This window comes from Ascaphus truei, chromosome 5, assembly GCF_040206685.1.
Source record: "Ascaphus truei isolate aAscTru1 chromosome 5, aAscTru1.hap1, whole genome shotgun sequence".
Lineage (NCBI taxonomy): Eukaryota > Metazoa > Chordata > Amphibia > Anura > Ascaphidae > Ascaphus > Ascaphus truei.
Window position 1 is genome coordinate 96,599,715 of NC_134487.1, and position 18,353 is coordinate 96,618,067.

At 41.5% G+C, this 18,353-nt stretch overlaps 1 protein-coding gene across 2 annotated transcripts in view; it reads left to right on the forward strand.

Annotated features, from left to right (window-relative positions):
- The first annotated feature begins 975 nt into the window (after window positions 1-975).
- The window catches only part of TSPAN8 (tetraspanin 8), a 43,972-nt gene continuing 26,594 nt past the window's right edge, over window positions 976-18,353 (forward strand). The window contains exons 1-2 of one of the 2 annotated variants that reach the window (XM_075600240.1): window positions 976-1,079; window positions 1,168-1,337. In XM_075600240.1, coding sequence (XP_075456355.1) covers window positions 1,278-1,337 — 60 coding nt within the window. In that variant the 5' untranslated portion in view covers window positions 976-1,079; window positions 1,168-1,277. Of the gene's footprint in view, window positions 1,338-18,353 lie in introns of both variants that reach the window. The other variant, XM_075600239.1, reaches the window with a different exon arrangement.

The window sequence follows — 18,353 nt, forward strand, 5'->3', positions numbered from 1 at the left end:
CTTCAGATATCATTTTGCAATAGTAAACCTTCGTGGTTTCTATCCACCTCATCATAGCATACAGTCATGTACAGTACTTTCAAAGACCATGTTAGGAGTATCTGCCTTAAAGATGCTACTTACAGGCTTATTCTATATAAGCCAAAGCAGCTGATTGAACCATTTGTGGCCGAAATTCCCCATTGAAGGCAATAGGGAATTTCAGCCACAAACAGCCCAATCGGCAGCTTCAACTGATATAGAATAAGCCCCTCGTCCTACTCAGTGCCAGAGTGAACTAATGGCAGTGATGGGTTTAATACGAAAAAACTAGGAGTTTCTTTATTGTAAAATTAAAAAAATTAAAACCAGCATAAACATTTGTAAATTATTTGTAAAAGTTTGAACATTTTTGCAGGTGTTAAATATTAAGACCTGTGAAACCAATTCAAAACTTCAGATTATAATGTTTACAAATCCAAAATTATTTGAAAAAAATGGGATACCTGATTTTTCATTACAAAGGTAACAATCACCTAGTTTAAATCTATTAAATCGAGTAATGCAATAACTTCACATTGGCTCTATGCAAGCTTGTATCTTCAAACTTTGCAGTGGACAGAAATCTTTAATATGTACAGTTTTAGGTTTACTATCAAACTGGGGTGAATGTGTAAAACTAACAATCAAACTTGAGACAATGTATCTGTTCTAATGCATTTACTGTGTAAACTTGCCACATACACAAAAGTTTGATTAAAAAAAGCAAAAACAAATTTAAAACCCAGCTAAATTAAATAAAAATCAAAGGTAAATATAATTCTTACAATGAAATATTCCCTCTGACAGGCCTGGCAAATTGATCCTCTTTTTATTTCTGTACTGGCATGTGAACCACTTAAAGTAGCAGAATACTAAAATTATAAGGGAGTCACATTTGGCAGATGTTATGATATTCTAAATCTGTCCTACTCTTGTAATGCAGTAGGCGTGTGAGATCTTTTTTCTTGTACTCAATCAGCATATGTCTATGCTATCAACGAAACTGATAAACAAGCTTAAGTTGTAATCTTTTACTGGTCAAGAAGTCGGTTTAAACAGTCAGAGACAGTACCAATTGGCATAATTTGAATATCATAGTTAATATTTAGCACAGTATATGCATAACAGCCATTTTTTTTTCTCCAGGATTTGCTTGTCATCTACATCTGTGGTTACTGTCTCAGACCTGCAGCACGGCTACTACAGTACGACAAAGCTTCAATACAATTCCGGAACCTACAGTACATTGAAAAAAAATGGCAGGAGTTAACAAATGCCTAAAATATTCTATGTTTATCTTCAACTTTTTGTTTTGGGTAAGTAAACAGTTCTATTATCTTTTTTTATTGTTATCAATATAGCAAACAATTGAAACTAGGTATAACGATCTAAACTAGTGCTAACTGATTGCTGTTTGTTACCTAAAAGAATAATCCTTGTGATTTTATTTTTGGGGCTAATTTGTACAGTAGAAATCAAGTATTTTATGTATATATCTGTACATAAGCAGAGTGGGGACGATCCTCTTTATTTACTTATATCTGTACAGTATATTACAAACAGTGATATGAAAGACAATAGAATCATTTGCTGCCATAGTCTTTAAATTCGTAGTTTTTTGTATAACGTGCTATAAAATCTCCAAGTTTGTTTTAACCATACTGATAGTAATTGTGAATTTAAACAGTTTTCCTTGTGTTAACTACCAGCTCATACCTGGAATAGAGGGGTAAATTGGTGAGAAGGACAATGCCTATGAAGCAGGTGAACCTACTGTAGTTTGAATCCCAGTGTCACCTCGTCTAGTCTCCATGTGACCGTGGGCCATTAATCTTCTAGTGCCTCAGGCACAAAAAAATAGATGGCAGACCCTTAGGGGCTGGATTAATTGCAAATTATATTCTATAGTCCTATGTACACTGTCAGTGCTAAATACAATGCTATTATTATACCTGGCAACAATGCAGGGCAAGTTGTTATAAAATGTTAATTATCTTTATTTACTATTCTGGGGAAGACCACACAATCTGCATATAATAATTTTATTTCATATTGTATTATTTCATATAATAAGGAAGCCCCAAGCACAGATCATGCGGTACATTGGTCTAGCATAGAAGAATCACTTGGACCACCTAGTCTGCCCATTTCCCTATCTGCTGCAAAACCTTATAACCTCATAACCTATTTGATACCCATTTTTTAACCCCCTTACTGTATTAGCCTCTACCATCTGTGCTGGTAGGCTATTCCACTAATACACCACCCTTTCCATGAAGAAGTATGGCCTCACATTTCCCTTGAGCCTGCCAGCTTCAGCACATAACCTCTAGTATTTGCATTCATGTTTCTCTTAAATATGCCTTCCTCCTGTAGCTTGTTGAAACCCCTGAATTATTTGAACATTGCAATTAGAGGCGGAATTCAGGTGAGGACGAACAGGGCAGCTGATAATGGGGCAGTTGGAGTAAATTGCCCCGGGCGCAGAAACACCTAGTCATGCCATTGATTGCAATCACACACTGTATCACGTCTACATTCCCTCCTCTAAGCTGTATGTGTCGAGGTTCTTCACGCATTCTGCTTAAGTTTTATGATGTAGATCATGCATCATTTTAGTAGCTCTTTTTTGCCCAATCTACTATTTAACTGTTTATTTAGGTCTTTCTGGAAATCTGGCGCCATATTTACAAAGTAATCCTCTGCTAAGTCAAGTGAATGGGCTATAAGGTGTATTATCAAGCTGGAAAGTGTTTAGGTATATATATATATATATATATATATATATATATATATATATATATATATATATATAAAATCAAAAAATAAATAGATGATACCGTTCTGTGGCTAACGAAATGCTTTTATTTGTGCGAGCTTTCGAGATACACTGATCTCTTCTTCCGGCGATGTTACAAACATCGCCGGAAGAAGAGATCAGTGTATCTCGAAAGCTCGCACAAATAAAAGCATTTCGTTAGCCACAGAACGGTATCATCTATTTATTTTTTGATTATTGAAGCTCGGCTAACACGGTACTGATACCTCTACATGTATATATATATATATATATATATATATATATATAATCAAAAAATAAGTAGATGATACCGTTCTGTGGCTAACGAAATGCTTTTATTTGTGCGAGCTTTCGAGATACACTGATCTCTTCTTCCGGCGATAGAGATTTTATATATATATATATATATATATATATATATATATATATATATATATACTGTATATATATATATACAGTATATATACAGTATATATATATATACAGTATATATATATATATATATATATATATATATATATATATATATATATATATAGTGAATAGATGAGAACAAGGCACTCCGTCAGGTAGATATAGGTGGGTGCTAATCCTATATAAATCAAATAGGCTATACGATACCGTGTAAGCAGATATCAGAGGCAGCACTCCAGTAGATAGTCAAAAAAAGGTGTTTAATGTGACATATAAACCAACGTTTCGGTCCTCCACACGGGACCTTGAGAAAGGTCCCGTGTGGAGGACCGAAACGTTGGTTTATATGTCACATTAAACACCTTTTTTTTGACTATCTACTGGAGTGCTGCCTCTGATATCTGCTTACACGGTATCGTATAGCCTATATATATATATATATATATATATTTATTTAGATATATATAGTGCAATCCATGTACGTAGTGCTTCACGGAAGTGATAGACCCATAACTAATGAGACATAATGGGAAAAGCAGTTTCAACCTAATAGTAAACATTATTTATTTATAAAATGTTTTACCAGGAAGAGAGAGGACATTGAGAGGTACCTCTAATTCTCAAGTATTTCCTGGGCACAGAGTTATGATCACAATACATGGTTGTATTTAATGAACAGTGGTAATAAATTAAATGTACAGACATTTCATGGACACAGAGATAATATATGATTATTAGATTAGATATTATAATTAGATTGTAAGCTCCTCGGGGCAGGGACTCCTCTTCCTTAATGTTATGTTTGTCTAAAGCACTTATTCCCATGATCTGTTATTTATATTATCTGTTATTTATTCGATTACCACATGTATTACTACTGTGAAGCGCTATGTACATTAATGGCGCTATATAAATAAAGACATACAATACAATACAATTATGGGTGTATGTAACAGTTACAGACAGGGTTAAAATGATGTTAGAAGAGGTAGGATAGGCCTGCAATGTGCTGTGTTAGAAGACAGTACCCAACCCAGTAACCGAGCAGCAAACAGCAGGAAACGGCTGACACACTTTGGCTGCTGCCTTTGGGCGAGGCAAAGGTAGGCTGGAGGGGTTTGGATGAATTCAGCAGGGCTTTGAAATTCCTTTGTCATGGGTCATAAACGCTGCAGGGGGTGGGGCTGACAAAACACATAGCAGCAAGCAAGCCAATATGTTAACCCTTAGCATGCTGGTTCAGTGCAGAGGGGAGTAGCTCTTTGAGAACCCTTTCAGACATCCACCTTTGGGGCGACGCAGATGTAGGCTGAAGGGGTTCTGAATGAATTCAGCTAGGCTTTGCAATTCCTTTGTCCAGAATCATAAACACTGCAGTGGATGGGGCTGAAGAAACACATGGCAGCAGGCAATCCCAGCTGTTAACCCTTGGCACACTAGTTCTGTGCAAAGGGGAGCAGCTCTAGAAAAAGGAGTCCATGTCCCAAGATGTCCCATCTGCTGTAAATCTAATGGCTGAACTGCTTAGTAAATATGGGCCATCAAATAAAATCATCCATCTCTAGATTAAACATATCTACATGTACTGTACTTAAGATAAGGGCAAAATACCTTGTTCCCATTGATAATGCAGAACATCACAGAAGTGCCATAGGATCCAATAACAGTGGTAACACAGAATGTCACAGGATATCCCACCATAAGGCGCCAGCGGGAGCAATAACCCTTGCTACATCTGTATCAGTTTCAACTGTTTCTAAGAACTTCCTGGATATTTTTGGATTACGTGTGGAAAGTACTCCAACAAATAATCCTGTTAAATTTGATGTAGTAAGGGTCAGGCTGGTCTGGGGAGCCCCCAGTTCAGTCGGATTTGATAGATTTTGGCAGGCAGCGGTTTGAACGGAGTTGCTCTGATTAACCTGCATGTGTGCCAATAGGAAGCTGTGACCAGGACATTTAAACTGCAGAGAGATAAAGGCAGCACCTACGGAGGTGTGTATCTCCGGAAGCAGGGGGTCCCCATAGCTGAAATTAATGGGGTTCAGTTCCGGACACCCCTGCTTCAACCCTATTATAAAAAACGCACATTTTTTATCACCTACTCAAGGCTGGCGTTAGCCCTGCCTTTCCTATGTATATAATGGCTGAACCTACCTGAAATAGATGATAAAATAGTAATTAAAATACATTACAGTACATATTAACCCTTAGTAGCCCACAGTCAAATAGTCACAAGGGTTCCATTTCTGCAGTAGCTGACCAGAAAGGGCTACAAAGTGATTATTATAAACATAAAACTGCACAATCTATCCCCCTTGGCCACCTTTGTGGATATTAAATTATTACCATGCTTTACTAACTGCTAAGGTAACCAAGGGGTTAACCCCTCCCGTCACCCACCTGGAATACCGAACCACCCTGCATGGGGAAACTACCTCCTTCTCCTATGCCCCCTACCCCCACCTTCCCAAACAAACCCATCCCCCTCTAGACTAATGTCCAATATCCTGATAAGCCAGATGTGGCTACTAGTGCATTTTGGAATTTGAGAGAGAAAAATAGTTTTAAAAAACACACAAATACACAAAAAATACTTTAAAAATAAATATTCACCATAAAACTACTGATTGTCACTGTGGCTATCTAAGCCCTCTCAATGAGGGCTTAGATAGCCATAATTGGCAATAAATGGTAAACTATCATTTAAAAATATATACATTTACAATATTAAAATACATTACTTACCCCAATTGGCCACCTAAGTGGCTAATAATATCATTGCCTTTCAATGCTTTACTAACAGCTAAGATAACCAAGGGTTATCCACTCCTCCCCCCACCCCATCATTCCTGGTAGGCCTAACCACCATCCCCGGGCTACTCCCATATCCCAGCCCCTACCCTCAACAAAACAACCCCCTCCAAGAATAATCCCCCAGGGGACCACACGAGGTCCCACAGCCACCCGCGGGGACCACCTGAGGACCCCTGGACACCCGTGGGGACCACCTGAGGACCCCTGGACACCCGTGGGGACCACCTGGGAACACCCGCCGGCCTATGTTATCAATCCTGTGTTAAAATAAATAAAAATAGTTTTATATGGGGGTACATGGAGGGGGTGCAGGGCTGCCAATAGGGGGGCATAAAGGGTACTGGCGTCCTGGGCCCTGTGAGTCAGGGGGGCTCGCCTGCTCGGCCGAGCGCAAGATAATTATATTAAAAAAAAAGTTGAAAAAAATGGCGTTGAGTCCCGTGGTCCCAGCGCGCATGCACTGGGCAAGCAGGCTGCCTGTGGGCCCGCTGCCCCTCCCACCAGCAACCCGGCCCAGCAACCTAGCCCCCCCCCCCCCGCTCCCCACGTGGGACGGCGGGGGAAGCGCCAAAATCCGCCCCGAGCGCAACCCAGCCCCCCCTCACCCGCTCCCAACTTGATATGGAGGGGGAAGCGCCATCCCAACTTCCCCCACACGCGCCTCCTGCCCCAGCCCTTCTCGCCCCCCCCCTGCTGTCCACCATCTGTGCCCCACTACCCCGAGCCCCCCTCCCGCCCGTGGCAGCTGCTGGGGATATCGGGGCAGGTGGGGGAAGCGTCTGGCTGCAAGAAAGCAGCACCCACCGGTAAAGGTAAGTAACCAATATTGTCACCCAGTCACTCACTCACCCAGTCACTCACTCACCCAGCCAGTGACTCACCCAGCCAGTCACTCACCCACCCAGTCACCCACCTGGTCACTCACCCACCTGGTCACTCACCCAGTCACTCACTCACCCACCCGGTCACTCACCCAGTCACTCACTCACCCATCCAGTCACTCACCCACACAACTCACCCACTCACTAACTCACTCACCCACCCAGTCACTCACTCACTCACCCACCCAGTCACTCACTCACCCAGTCACTCACTCACGCACCCACCCAGTCACTCACTCACCCACCCAGTCACTCACTCACCCACCCAGTCACTCACTCACCCATCCAGTCACTCACCCATCCAGTCACTCACCCATCCAGTCACTCACCCACCCAGTCACTCACCCACCCAGTCACTCACCCACTCACCCACCCACTCACTCACCCACTCACTCACTCACTCACTCACTCACCCACCCAGTCAACCCACTCACCCACTCACTCACCCACCCAGTCACTCACTCACTCACTCACCCACCCAGTCACTCACCCACCCAGTCACTCACTCACCCACCCACTCACTCACTCACCCACCCACTCACTCACCCACTCAGTCACCCACCCACCCACTCAGTCACCCACCCACTCAGTCACCCACTCAGTTACTCACCCAGTCACTCACGCAGTCACCCATCTTTTTTTGAAAATATAAAAATAAACAGGTTGCATTGTAATGTTTTTTTCTGTATCACAATAAGAAAACAGTTAAGTAAAAGTTGCGCGCTAAAAAATTTTTTCGTGATAGGTGCGCTATGGGTTCGGTGGGGGGGGGTGCGCTATGGGGGCCGGGGGGAGGCCCTGCTCCTTTCATTTGTCCTGGGCCCGATGCATTGGGATTTTTTTTATATGTATTTGGGTGGGTTTTATATCTATTGTTTTTTTTAATGTGTATTGTGTGTATTTATATATGTATGTGTATTTATATATGTATGTGTATTTATATATGTGTGTGTATTTATATATGTAGGTGTATTTATATATGTATGTATGGGGCGTTATATGTATTGTTTTTTTTAATATGTATTGGGTAGGTGGGTTTTTTAGTATGTATTTGGGGGTTGGAAGTTTTTTGCATTCGGGGTGGGAAGTTTTTTGGTATATCTTGTGGGGGAATTGTGTGAGGGGGGAGGGAATGAGTGAGCGTGGGGTAATTCTCTTTACGGAGGGAGAGAGGGGCTGAGTGAGAAAAAGAGGTGAGTGAGACGCAGGGGAGAGAAATACATGTGAGGCGTGAGACGGAAGGGAGAGAAATACATAGGAAGAGGGGGGGAAGAGAAGGGGCTCATGAGGTGTGAAATAGGGGGGCAGCGGGCAATACCGCCGACACACGGGGGGGCCCTGCTCAAAATGTTTGTCCTGGGCCTCACGATTTCTGGTGACGGCCCTGAGGGGGTGGGTTATGTATTGGTGCATAACACATATTGTAATGTTTATTAGGGGCATAGGGGGTGAGTGAAAGGCCAAGTACCCCCTTCACTCACCCCCTCTGCCCCCAATAAATCTGCAGTTGTCTCTTAACCCCTTCATTGCATTAACGGTAAGCCGCTAAGGAATGAAATTGCCTTTAGATGCATTTTTATTGCATCGGATTGATGCTGGGTGTCTCCGGTGCTGATATTAATGGATATCAGCTCCGGAGTCTACCGGCATCAATCCGATGCAGGAAAAATGCCTTTTTGTTTTGTAAGTGCTGTCTCACTGCTTATCGGCAGCTTCTCACCACCTTCTTGCCAACTTTTCCTGGCGAGACGATTTGGAGAGGAAAACGCAATTCTAGAGCGGCGATTAGCCTTGATAAGCTAATCGGGGCTACTAGAATAGCACGAGTTTGACAAGCTGGCGAAAATCGGTGTTAAGTGACTTCTCGCTGCGTGTTTGGCTATTTTTTGTTTCGGCAAAAACTTTGCCGAAAAGCTCTCGTATCGCTGACTTATCAGGGCTAACTGAGTAGCAGTAGGCTTTTTTTGCGATAAGCTGACTATAATTGGCTTATCGCTGCTTACTGCATAGACCCCTTCTTCACCTTATTTATCAAGTAACCAGACCCTATTGACTAAAGAAACATTTGAGACAGATATCATTAAGACAGAGCATTGCTACTGTTTTGGACACGCTTTTAAAGATTGGGAAATTTGAGAGTACACACTGCACAAGATTTCAAGACCAAAAGAACACATTTTGTTTAAACTTACTGTATTGCACTACATTTTGTATGTTTTTTCTATTTTCATACGCTCCCCAAACATCCGGATATTTGCATACGTTGGATTGAGAAAAACAATCCAGAAACGGTTTGAGCTGCGAAAAACATTTCTTAATTTGATTGTATATCACTTATATTTGCATATTATCTGCACTAATTTGATTTACACTATAATCACAAAATATCACGGGATATTATTCTTATGCTAAAAAAATATTTAATCTAAGGGCCTATAGGGTAACACTTCTTTACTTCACTGTATATTTTGTGACCTGTTTTTTGTAATGCTTTTCTATGGACAATATCTCTATTAGCCACATTTGGCTAATAGGTTTATTTCCTATTTCTGCTGGGGTTTTTTTTTGTTGGGGGTAGAGGGGTGGGAGATGGGAGATGGGGGTAGTTGTCCTGAGGAGGGTGGTTAAGCCTCCCAAGGGGTGGCGGGACGGGATAACCCTTGGTTACCTTAGCGGTTAGTAAAGCATTGCATGGCAATGCTTTACTACCCGCTAAGGTGACCAAGGGGGTAGGTAGTGTAATTTTATGTTTATATTAACCACTTTGTAGCCCTTTCTGGTGAGCTAGTTATGGAAACTAGTTGACCCGAGGGCGACTAAGGGGTTAATATCTATTGTAATGCATTTTAATTACTATTTTATCATCATTTCAGGTTGGTTTAGCTTATCATGTCTGTGTATATAATGGCAAGTATATTGGCCATTATATACATAGTATAGACAAGGCTAATGCCAGTCTGGCCTAGGTCACACAATATTTGGTGTTTTAAAAAAAAAAAAGCATTGAAACAGGAGCGCTACGGAGCTGAACTCCATCAATTTCAGCTCCCGGGACACCCAGCTTCCGAGATTCTTATCTCTTTAGGTGCTGCCTGTATCTCTCTGCAGTTTAAATGTCCCAGTCACGGCATTCTATTGGCCTGCGTTGTGGGGACATTTAAACAGCACATACCAGTACCCCTACTGAGGTAAGTATATTGGGAAGCAGGGGGTTTGGGGAGCTGAAATTAATGTGGTTCAGCTCCAGGGACCCCCTGCTTCAAACCTATTTTTTTTTTTTTTTTATAGGATTTTGAAATCAGAGTCTGGATTTTTAATAATTTTTTAGTGCCAAATCTTTGGGCAGTGTTTGGTGGGTGGACGAATTTGGCCTAAATTATCCGGGAAATGGATTTGGACAGTTTTATCCCTCTTGTACAAATAAGTATCTATAAATAGCAATTAAAAGACAGCTTTACAGCTTATTGAATGGGAAGACTTACAGAATGTATGTGGTTATTATCAATATTCAGCAATTAACATAGCCAAAAAGCAAATAACATTTAAACAAAATAAGCATCTTGCAGAAATTGACTTGTCTTCTCCTACTTTCATTACATTACTGTCTAATCAAGTTTTACAGTTATGTTCATGAAATAAATAACTATGAATCCTTTCATGTGTTCAATTCATCAGGCCAATAAGATAATCATTCACCAGATAAAGTATGGTTTTTTTTTATCGCTTCTAATAAATCTTTCTTATTGGGTTCTCATTATATTTTGCTGTAAGATACTGCACTGTTAGTTGATGAATGATAAGCAAATCAACCAATAGGAAAATAAATAAATCCAACAGATAAATAAGGACATATGCCATTGGCACAATTCTTCAGTACTACAATTCATTCAAACAAGGGGGAAATACTCAGGGCTGACTTGATGGTAGTTCCATTGGTGCAAATACACCTGGCCCCATGATTACAGATGCCCCACGCTCTTCCTCGCCCAACTTCGGAAATCACACTTTAAGGGGCCTATGCACTAAAGGTTCATAAAAAAAAATCGCTGGGCCATTTAAATCGCCGTTTTTATGAGCGTTGCTATCACGGTATTCAGAAAGAATACTAGAATTGGGCGAGTTTATGAACATGCCAAACAGCAGCTATAAGTGGCTTATCACCGCTGCCTCTGTGATTTTTTTTAAGAGCAATTTTTTGGGGCGATTCAGTCTATTATCACCCACTTATCACATTTACTGAATAGCAGTAGGCATTTTGGGCAATAAGTGCTCGATAAGTGGCTTATGAACGCTTACTGCATAGGCCCTTAAATGTTGTTGTGCTTAAATTAAACATTAAGGGGCCTATACACTAAAGGTTCATAAAAAATAATCACTGGGCCATTTAAATCCCCGTTTTTATGAGCGTTGCTATCACGGTAATCAGAAAGCCTTGATTACCTGTCATAGCAAAATTCACAAAACGGGTGATTAGCCGGTGATCTGTTGAACGACCCTCTGAAAAGGCCTTACCCGGCGAGTTGTATCTGCTGCAGAGATAGCTGCTCTGAGAGAGCCGTCTCTCCCTGTGCAAATCTCGCCTGAAATGTAAGTGTATAAATTTTAATTTTGTTAATACAGTACTGTAGTTTAGATGAGCAGGGGGTCTCCTAAGCTGAACTGCATTGGTTTCAGCCTTGGGGACCCCCTACTTCCCGAGGTACAGGCCCCGTAATGGGTTGTCGGTATCTCCTATGCATTTTATTCCCACGGTCACGTGACGCGGACATTTAAATGCATAGGAAATACCGGCACCCCATAGCGGGGCCTGTATCTCGGGAAGTGTGGAGTCCCTGAGGTTATCCGCTATGGTAATGGAGTTTACTGTAAATGTATTTTTAATGGATAGGATTCATGCCAGCGGTCTCTGGTGCTAATATTAATGGATATCAGCTCCAGAGATTCCGGGCACCAATCCTATGCAGGAAAAATGCATTTTTTTTCTAAATCCCATCTCGCCGCTTCTCTGCAGGTTTGCAACTCCTTCACACCAACTTTGTCTGGCGTGAGTATTTTGTGATAAAATCACCATTCTAGAGCGGCAATAGGCGTTCATAGCCCAATCACTGCTACTAGAATTGCGTGAGTTTATGAACATGCCAACAAGCGTCTATAAGTGGCTTATCACCGCTGCCTCTGTGATTTTTTTTATGAGTAAATTTTTGGGGAAGATTCAGTCTTTTATCACCCACTTATCACCGCTTACTGAATAGCAGTAGGCATTTTGGGCGATAAGTGCTCGATAAGTGGCTTATGAACGCTTACTACATAGGTCCTTTAAACTGTGATTACCGGAGTTGAGCCGGGGGAGAACTCTGTAAGTACCGGCATCTCCTGCTACCCCCGAAGTCATGTGACAATGAGGCCTTGCACATCACGTAATGTCATCACAGCCCTGGACACACACAATGCACAAGGCCCTGCAATACTACCAGCGAGCCCTTCAAATACTGTAAATAAGTTTTACAATCTACACATAATCATGTCGTTATTCAGTGCCAGAGGTAACTGGCAACACTAAGTGGACGAAATAGTGCAGTGGAGGTTTTACAGAATACTCATTTGAAATACTGTAAGTAAAGAAATATATAAATAGAGAAAGATAATTGAAAGACATTTCTGTGTCATCACTGATTTCAATACATGAAAGAGGTGGTATTGAACATTTGCACTAGATTAACAGATTAGTAACCAGGTAAAGAAAATGAACTTGACAACATGTTTATAATGTGGGATGATATACAACAAATCCCAATTCATTCAGAGCATTTACAGCAAAGGAGATGAACTTAATTGGAGACTGGAATGTGGAGACTGTTACGATAATTTATATAGCTGAAGCACAAGTAACCATGCAACTTCGAAGCATGTTGCCTACGTGATTGAGATCTACGGATAAGCATTGATTAAAGCATGATGGTACAGAAAGGTACGGAGTACTTTTACCTTTTAGTTTACAATTCTGCACATTCACTATGTACACTAAAAATAGAAATTCTTTAAAAATAGCGACAAAATGTAAGCTTCCCTCAATGATTCTGGTTGAGCATCTACTCATTTCTTAAAACTTTTAAGACAGTGCTTAGTACCGATTTGTCAGACATTGCCATGGCCATAAAGATGGTATTTGGTGAATGTACAAACATTTTAAAGTCCATCAATACAGCACTGTAAAACGTGACCTAAAGCACTTCTGCAGAAACACTGTAAACATATTTTGCAACATGGCAGCTGTGCCAGAACCCAATCTTAGGCTAAGGCCCCGCTCCCTCAGTCAGCGCGCCCGCACTGCAGACAGGCGGGGCGCTGACAGACACAGACCGCGATAAGCGGTCTGTAGGGAGCGGGAGCCGGAGCGGGAGGGGGGCGGGAACGGGAGGGAGGCGTGGTTTGAGTGGAGGGAACCGCTACTCCCCCCCCCTCCCTCCACGGGCTCGGGCTCGGTCTGTAGGACAGGAGGGAGCTGCTGCAGGCTGCTGGAAGGTAAGCAGCTCCCTCCCCCTTCCCCCACAAATGCCCTCCTCACACACGCTGACGCTGACACTGAGAGACACACACACACACCACCCCCTACCTTGTGTAGGAAGCTGTCTGACAGCTCCCGCTCCCACCCCTGCCGCTGATTGGCTCATCAGCGCACCACGTGACGCGTCACAGCTCGGGATCACAATTTTCTTGCATCCACTGGCGGCTGACGCGTCACAGTGCGTAGTGAGCCGTGCAGTGAGGGGGGACTGGGACTGGCTCACAAGGATTCCCCGACTGGTGGGTAACACTGGCGCGGCCGCCCGTGCCGCCGGGCGCAGCGGGTCCCAGCCCTAATACATTATAATATAGGTTGAGTAGCAATGTTTCTTGAAGAGAAGATGGTAGGAACAAAAATCCAAGTGGGGTAGAGACCCTCCATTGGACAAGAAACCCAAAATTGCACTCAATTTTGGGTTTCTTGTCCAATTGAGGGTCTCTACCCCACTTGGATTTTTGTGTCCATGCTAACCTTACCCTATGCACCATGAGAGAAGAATATTTTAATTAGAATAATTAGAAGAGCGATAAGCATTGTGTGTTTCATAGAGAAGATGGTAGACATGTTTTGAAAATCGTGCCCAGCATTTTGCTGTCCATATTGTGGAGACGTGCAAAAATAAAGGTCACAGACAATGTGTCCGTGGTCTCATATTTCATGCAGGTACAATATATGGTTGCTAATGTTTTTGAAGTGGCTCCCAATACATATTCCTTCAGAGAAAATTCACACAATTGAAACAGGGAACTGGAGACAAAAGACAGTAACTGAGGATCAAACAAATCTTAAAAATTAGCATTTCACTCAGTGATATAAAGTAGTTAAAGCAAGAATTTTGCCTAACTATTTTAGGAAATGAAGTGTCCTCCGGTGCTAAACTGCTCTTATTTTCAGCTCTGGTTCCAGAGAAACTAACTGGTAAAGTTACTGGTGTTACATCCTGTTTCCTTAACGAGATTCAAATGGCCATCCAATAGGAAACAGCAATGGATGATATTGCTGCTTCCTATTTGTCTACGGGACCTGCGAAATGGGGCAATCATTTTGTTTTACCTGGAGGGAACAGGGACACCATTAATTGCACCAAAAACTATCTTGGGATATCTTGGGTTGTCCCCTGAACTAAAATGAACTCTTGGGAGAGCTTCATTATTGGGTTTTGGATTTTTAGAGCATTGGGATTCCTTTTATGAGAGGTGCTATATTTATGGTAGGTATGGATTGTACCTCAATGAAGAGGGATCTTCTGTGCTAGGGGGGAGAATGTTAAAATGGTTGGAGGATTGTGACGGTAGGGGTAGCCAGCCTCACATAATAAAGGTGAAGCCCTACTGGCTACCCCAATACCATGTGTAATGGCCACCTCTGTGAGGCTCATTTGACCTGGATGTAATGTTTTGTGTAACACTTTCCAGCAAAGAGCTAATCACTGTGTGATGTCTGGAAAACTGTATGAATTGGGGAACGGGAACTGTAACATAAAAAAAGCACTTTTATTCCCTCTGTTAGTATGTTCCCCAATCAGTTAGCAAGCCACTGATGGGATTTGAGTTGTCAGCATTTCTCTACGTGCAGACCCAGTAATTCACTAAGCTGGGCTGCAGGCAGAGAAATACCGTGTCGTGACAGATCCTGGGGGTGGCTAAGTGCTGGGACAATGGTGAGCGGGGAAGGGCTGGGATTCTGGTCCAGGGACTGGCTCTCAGTGGGGCAGAGCCTTTGTTCCCCTTGAAACACTGAGGCGCCTACCCAGCAGGAGGTATGGGGCTAACTGAGGAAACCGCTGCTGTGTCTGAGTCCCGTAGGCGCGATTCCCGTTGGCCAGTTCAAATGTCCTGCTTCCTGACAGCTCCTTCTTTGAGGGATGGTCCTGAGCGCCTAAGCCAGCCACCTCCTCTGATTGGTGCAGCCGGACGAGCCCTCATTCTCCATTTGGCTACAGCATCACAATCCGTGCTCCGATTGGCTTGCGGCTCCTGCTCCATAAAAAGTATAGCAGACCGGGGGCTATGTAAGGAGTGCGGCCGATCAGAGAACCAGAACAGTTTGGGAGTCGATCGGAGACACGGCTGGTTGGATTTTCAAAAGTGCTATTTCTCGATTAGCACTGAGAAGCCGGGGAAGAATACGTTCAGGGCAAGCCTACTGAAGCAGGCCCCTGCACATAGTTAAGGCTAGTTTCTTGCCCCAAAGATCCCCAGTTGGTGAGCATTTCATTGTGACTGTGTATTTTGTGTGTTTGCTGGCTTGCCAGAATAAACTTTCATTTATTCAATTATTGTGTCCTGTCTGGTGATAGTGGTCCCAGTGGTTTTAGTGTTAAAAGTTCTGGTCTCCTGTGACAAGTATATTTTAAATTAGGATTGAGAGGGGAGGGACAAGAAACAAATAACAAACTAAATAAAATTGATAGGGATTGGGAAATAGCTAGGGGTCATGGAAGTAGAATTAGAGCAAGTGGGAGTTCGGCAAAAAGGGAGACACCCATATTAAATACAGATAATACTAGAACACTTCTAAAGACTAAACCCAATTGGAGTAGATAGGCAGGAGCAGGTAAGACAATAGCGCAGACTAGAAAAAAAACTTCAATGCACGCTTACTAATGCAGGAAGCCTGACAGATAAAATGGGGGAGCTTGAATTTATAGCTACAAGGGAGCAGTATGATCTCATAGGCATTACTGACACATGGTGGGATGAAACTCATGACTGGGCAGTTAATTTACTGGGTTATTCCCTTTTTTGTAAGGAAGGAGCAAATAGAAGAGGAGGTGGAGTATGTTTATATGTAAACCCGGATCTAAAACCTATTATGGCAAGATGTTTATGAAGGGAATTATGAAAATCTAGAGACCTTGTGGATAGAAATTAGCAGTGGAGGTAAAAGTACAAAGAAAATGTTTGTAGGGATACTGTATGCTACAAACCACCTGTGAGATAGAGGAAGACAAAATACTTTTGCAAATGGAGAAGCTATAAAACTAATGAGTGATTGTAATTATCCAGATATAGATGGGCAATGAGATTAGCATTACAACAAAAGGAAACTAGTTTTTAGGGGTGCTTAAAGACAATTACATGACCCAAATTAATGAGGAGCCAACCAGGGGAGGGGAAATACTGGATTTGGTAATATCAAACAATGTAGAGGTAATAACAAATATTCAAGTCCGGGAACATTTGGGAAAAGATCATAACATGGTCTCATTTAAAATAAATGATCAGAAACCATATGACATGGGTTCATTAAAGACCTTAAACTTTAGAAAGGCAGATTTGAATAAACTGATGAATAATCTACAAGAAATAAACTGGGATGATGTTTTTGCAGGGAAAATGTAGAAGATAAATGGGCAGTCTTTAAAACATTGTTAGAAAAGCACACTTATCAGTGGGTAATAAGTATAAAAGAAACAAGTCTAAAGCAACGTGGATAAATAAACAGCTAGGGGAGGAAATGGAAATGAAGAGGAAGGCGTTTAGATTTTAGTCAGAATGGACTGAGGCATTGTATCAGAATTATAAGGAATGTAACAAAAGTTGCAAAAGGGCAATCAAATTAGTAAAAATGTCAAATGAAAAAAGGATTGCAATAGAAAGTAAGATCAAGCCTAAGTTCTTTAAGTACCTTACTAACACAAAAAAAATGGAAAGAAAATATAGAACTCTTCCAGTGTGAGACGGGTAGGGAAATTTTTTGAGATACGGAAAAGCAGAGGTATTAAACAAATTCTTTGCCTCTGTGTTTAACAGGGAAGATTCAATTGTAATACTAGTGTGGCAGGAGGAATACACAACCTTTATATTAACAAACCATTGGTTAACTGAAGAAGAAGTTCATAGGTGGCTTGATAAAATTAAAGTAAATAAAGCACCTGGCCCAGATAGTATATATCCAAGAGTACACAATAACAAGGGACAGGGGAGAAGGGCATGATGAAGTATTCTTTTGTAGGGTGCACACCTAGTTAACCCCAAATATACCGGTATCAAGTGAAATACTTGTACTAATAGTACCAGTTGGTATAACTCATTCTACAACAAAACCTTTTGCCAGAGATCACAGAATGACAGTGGTTTGAATAGTGAATAACAAACACTTTGATGTATAGAGTGTTTGGTGGAGCGTCCAGGTAAGTTAAAAACAAACATTAATACTTTAATACACCTTGTTCTAAATAAATACACTTAAATTGATAAAAACAATTAAAAAGAGAGGGTGCTTAATTAATTAAACTTTGCGGCTAGCTCACACACTGCTGATAGTGTATGTGGAGTCTCTTGTATTCCGCTATATATATATATATATATATATATATATATATATATATATATATATATATATATATATATATATATATATATATATGCAGTAAATAAGCCTTTGAGGCTGGTTCTCAATCAAAAACCTAACACAGCTAAAGATGCCAACACAGATATGTATGGCCAAAAAGTAATAATCTCTAGCATGTAGGTGGAAAACTCAGAGAGACAACTGCATTCTAATAGGGTAATCTGAATAGCTTCATACAGTATGCAGCTAGATGCAGACTGGCAGGTCTTGCAAGGGTTATGAGGAAACCCCTGAGTAGCCTTGAAAGGTATCAAACAAAGCTTCATTGATATCTCTTATATACTGTAGTACAGGGCTATGTTAAACAACCCATAACTGAGAGGGGAAACCTTAAGTTGACATCTTAACCAAATACGTCGAGGGAGTAATAAGCCTTAGTTTTTAGTGATGATCTTAAACACAAAGTCCAGAATGGGGTATGAATCAGACAGTCTGTATATAGTTAATACAGGTAGGTGATTCTGATTGACCGTTGGACAACTCTGTTCAAAGGCTGTTA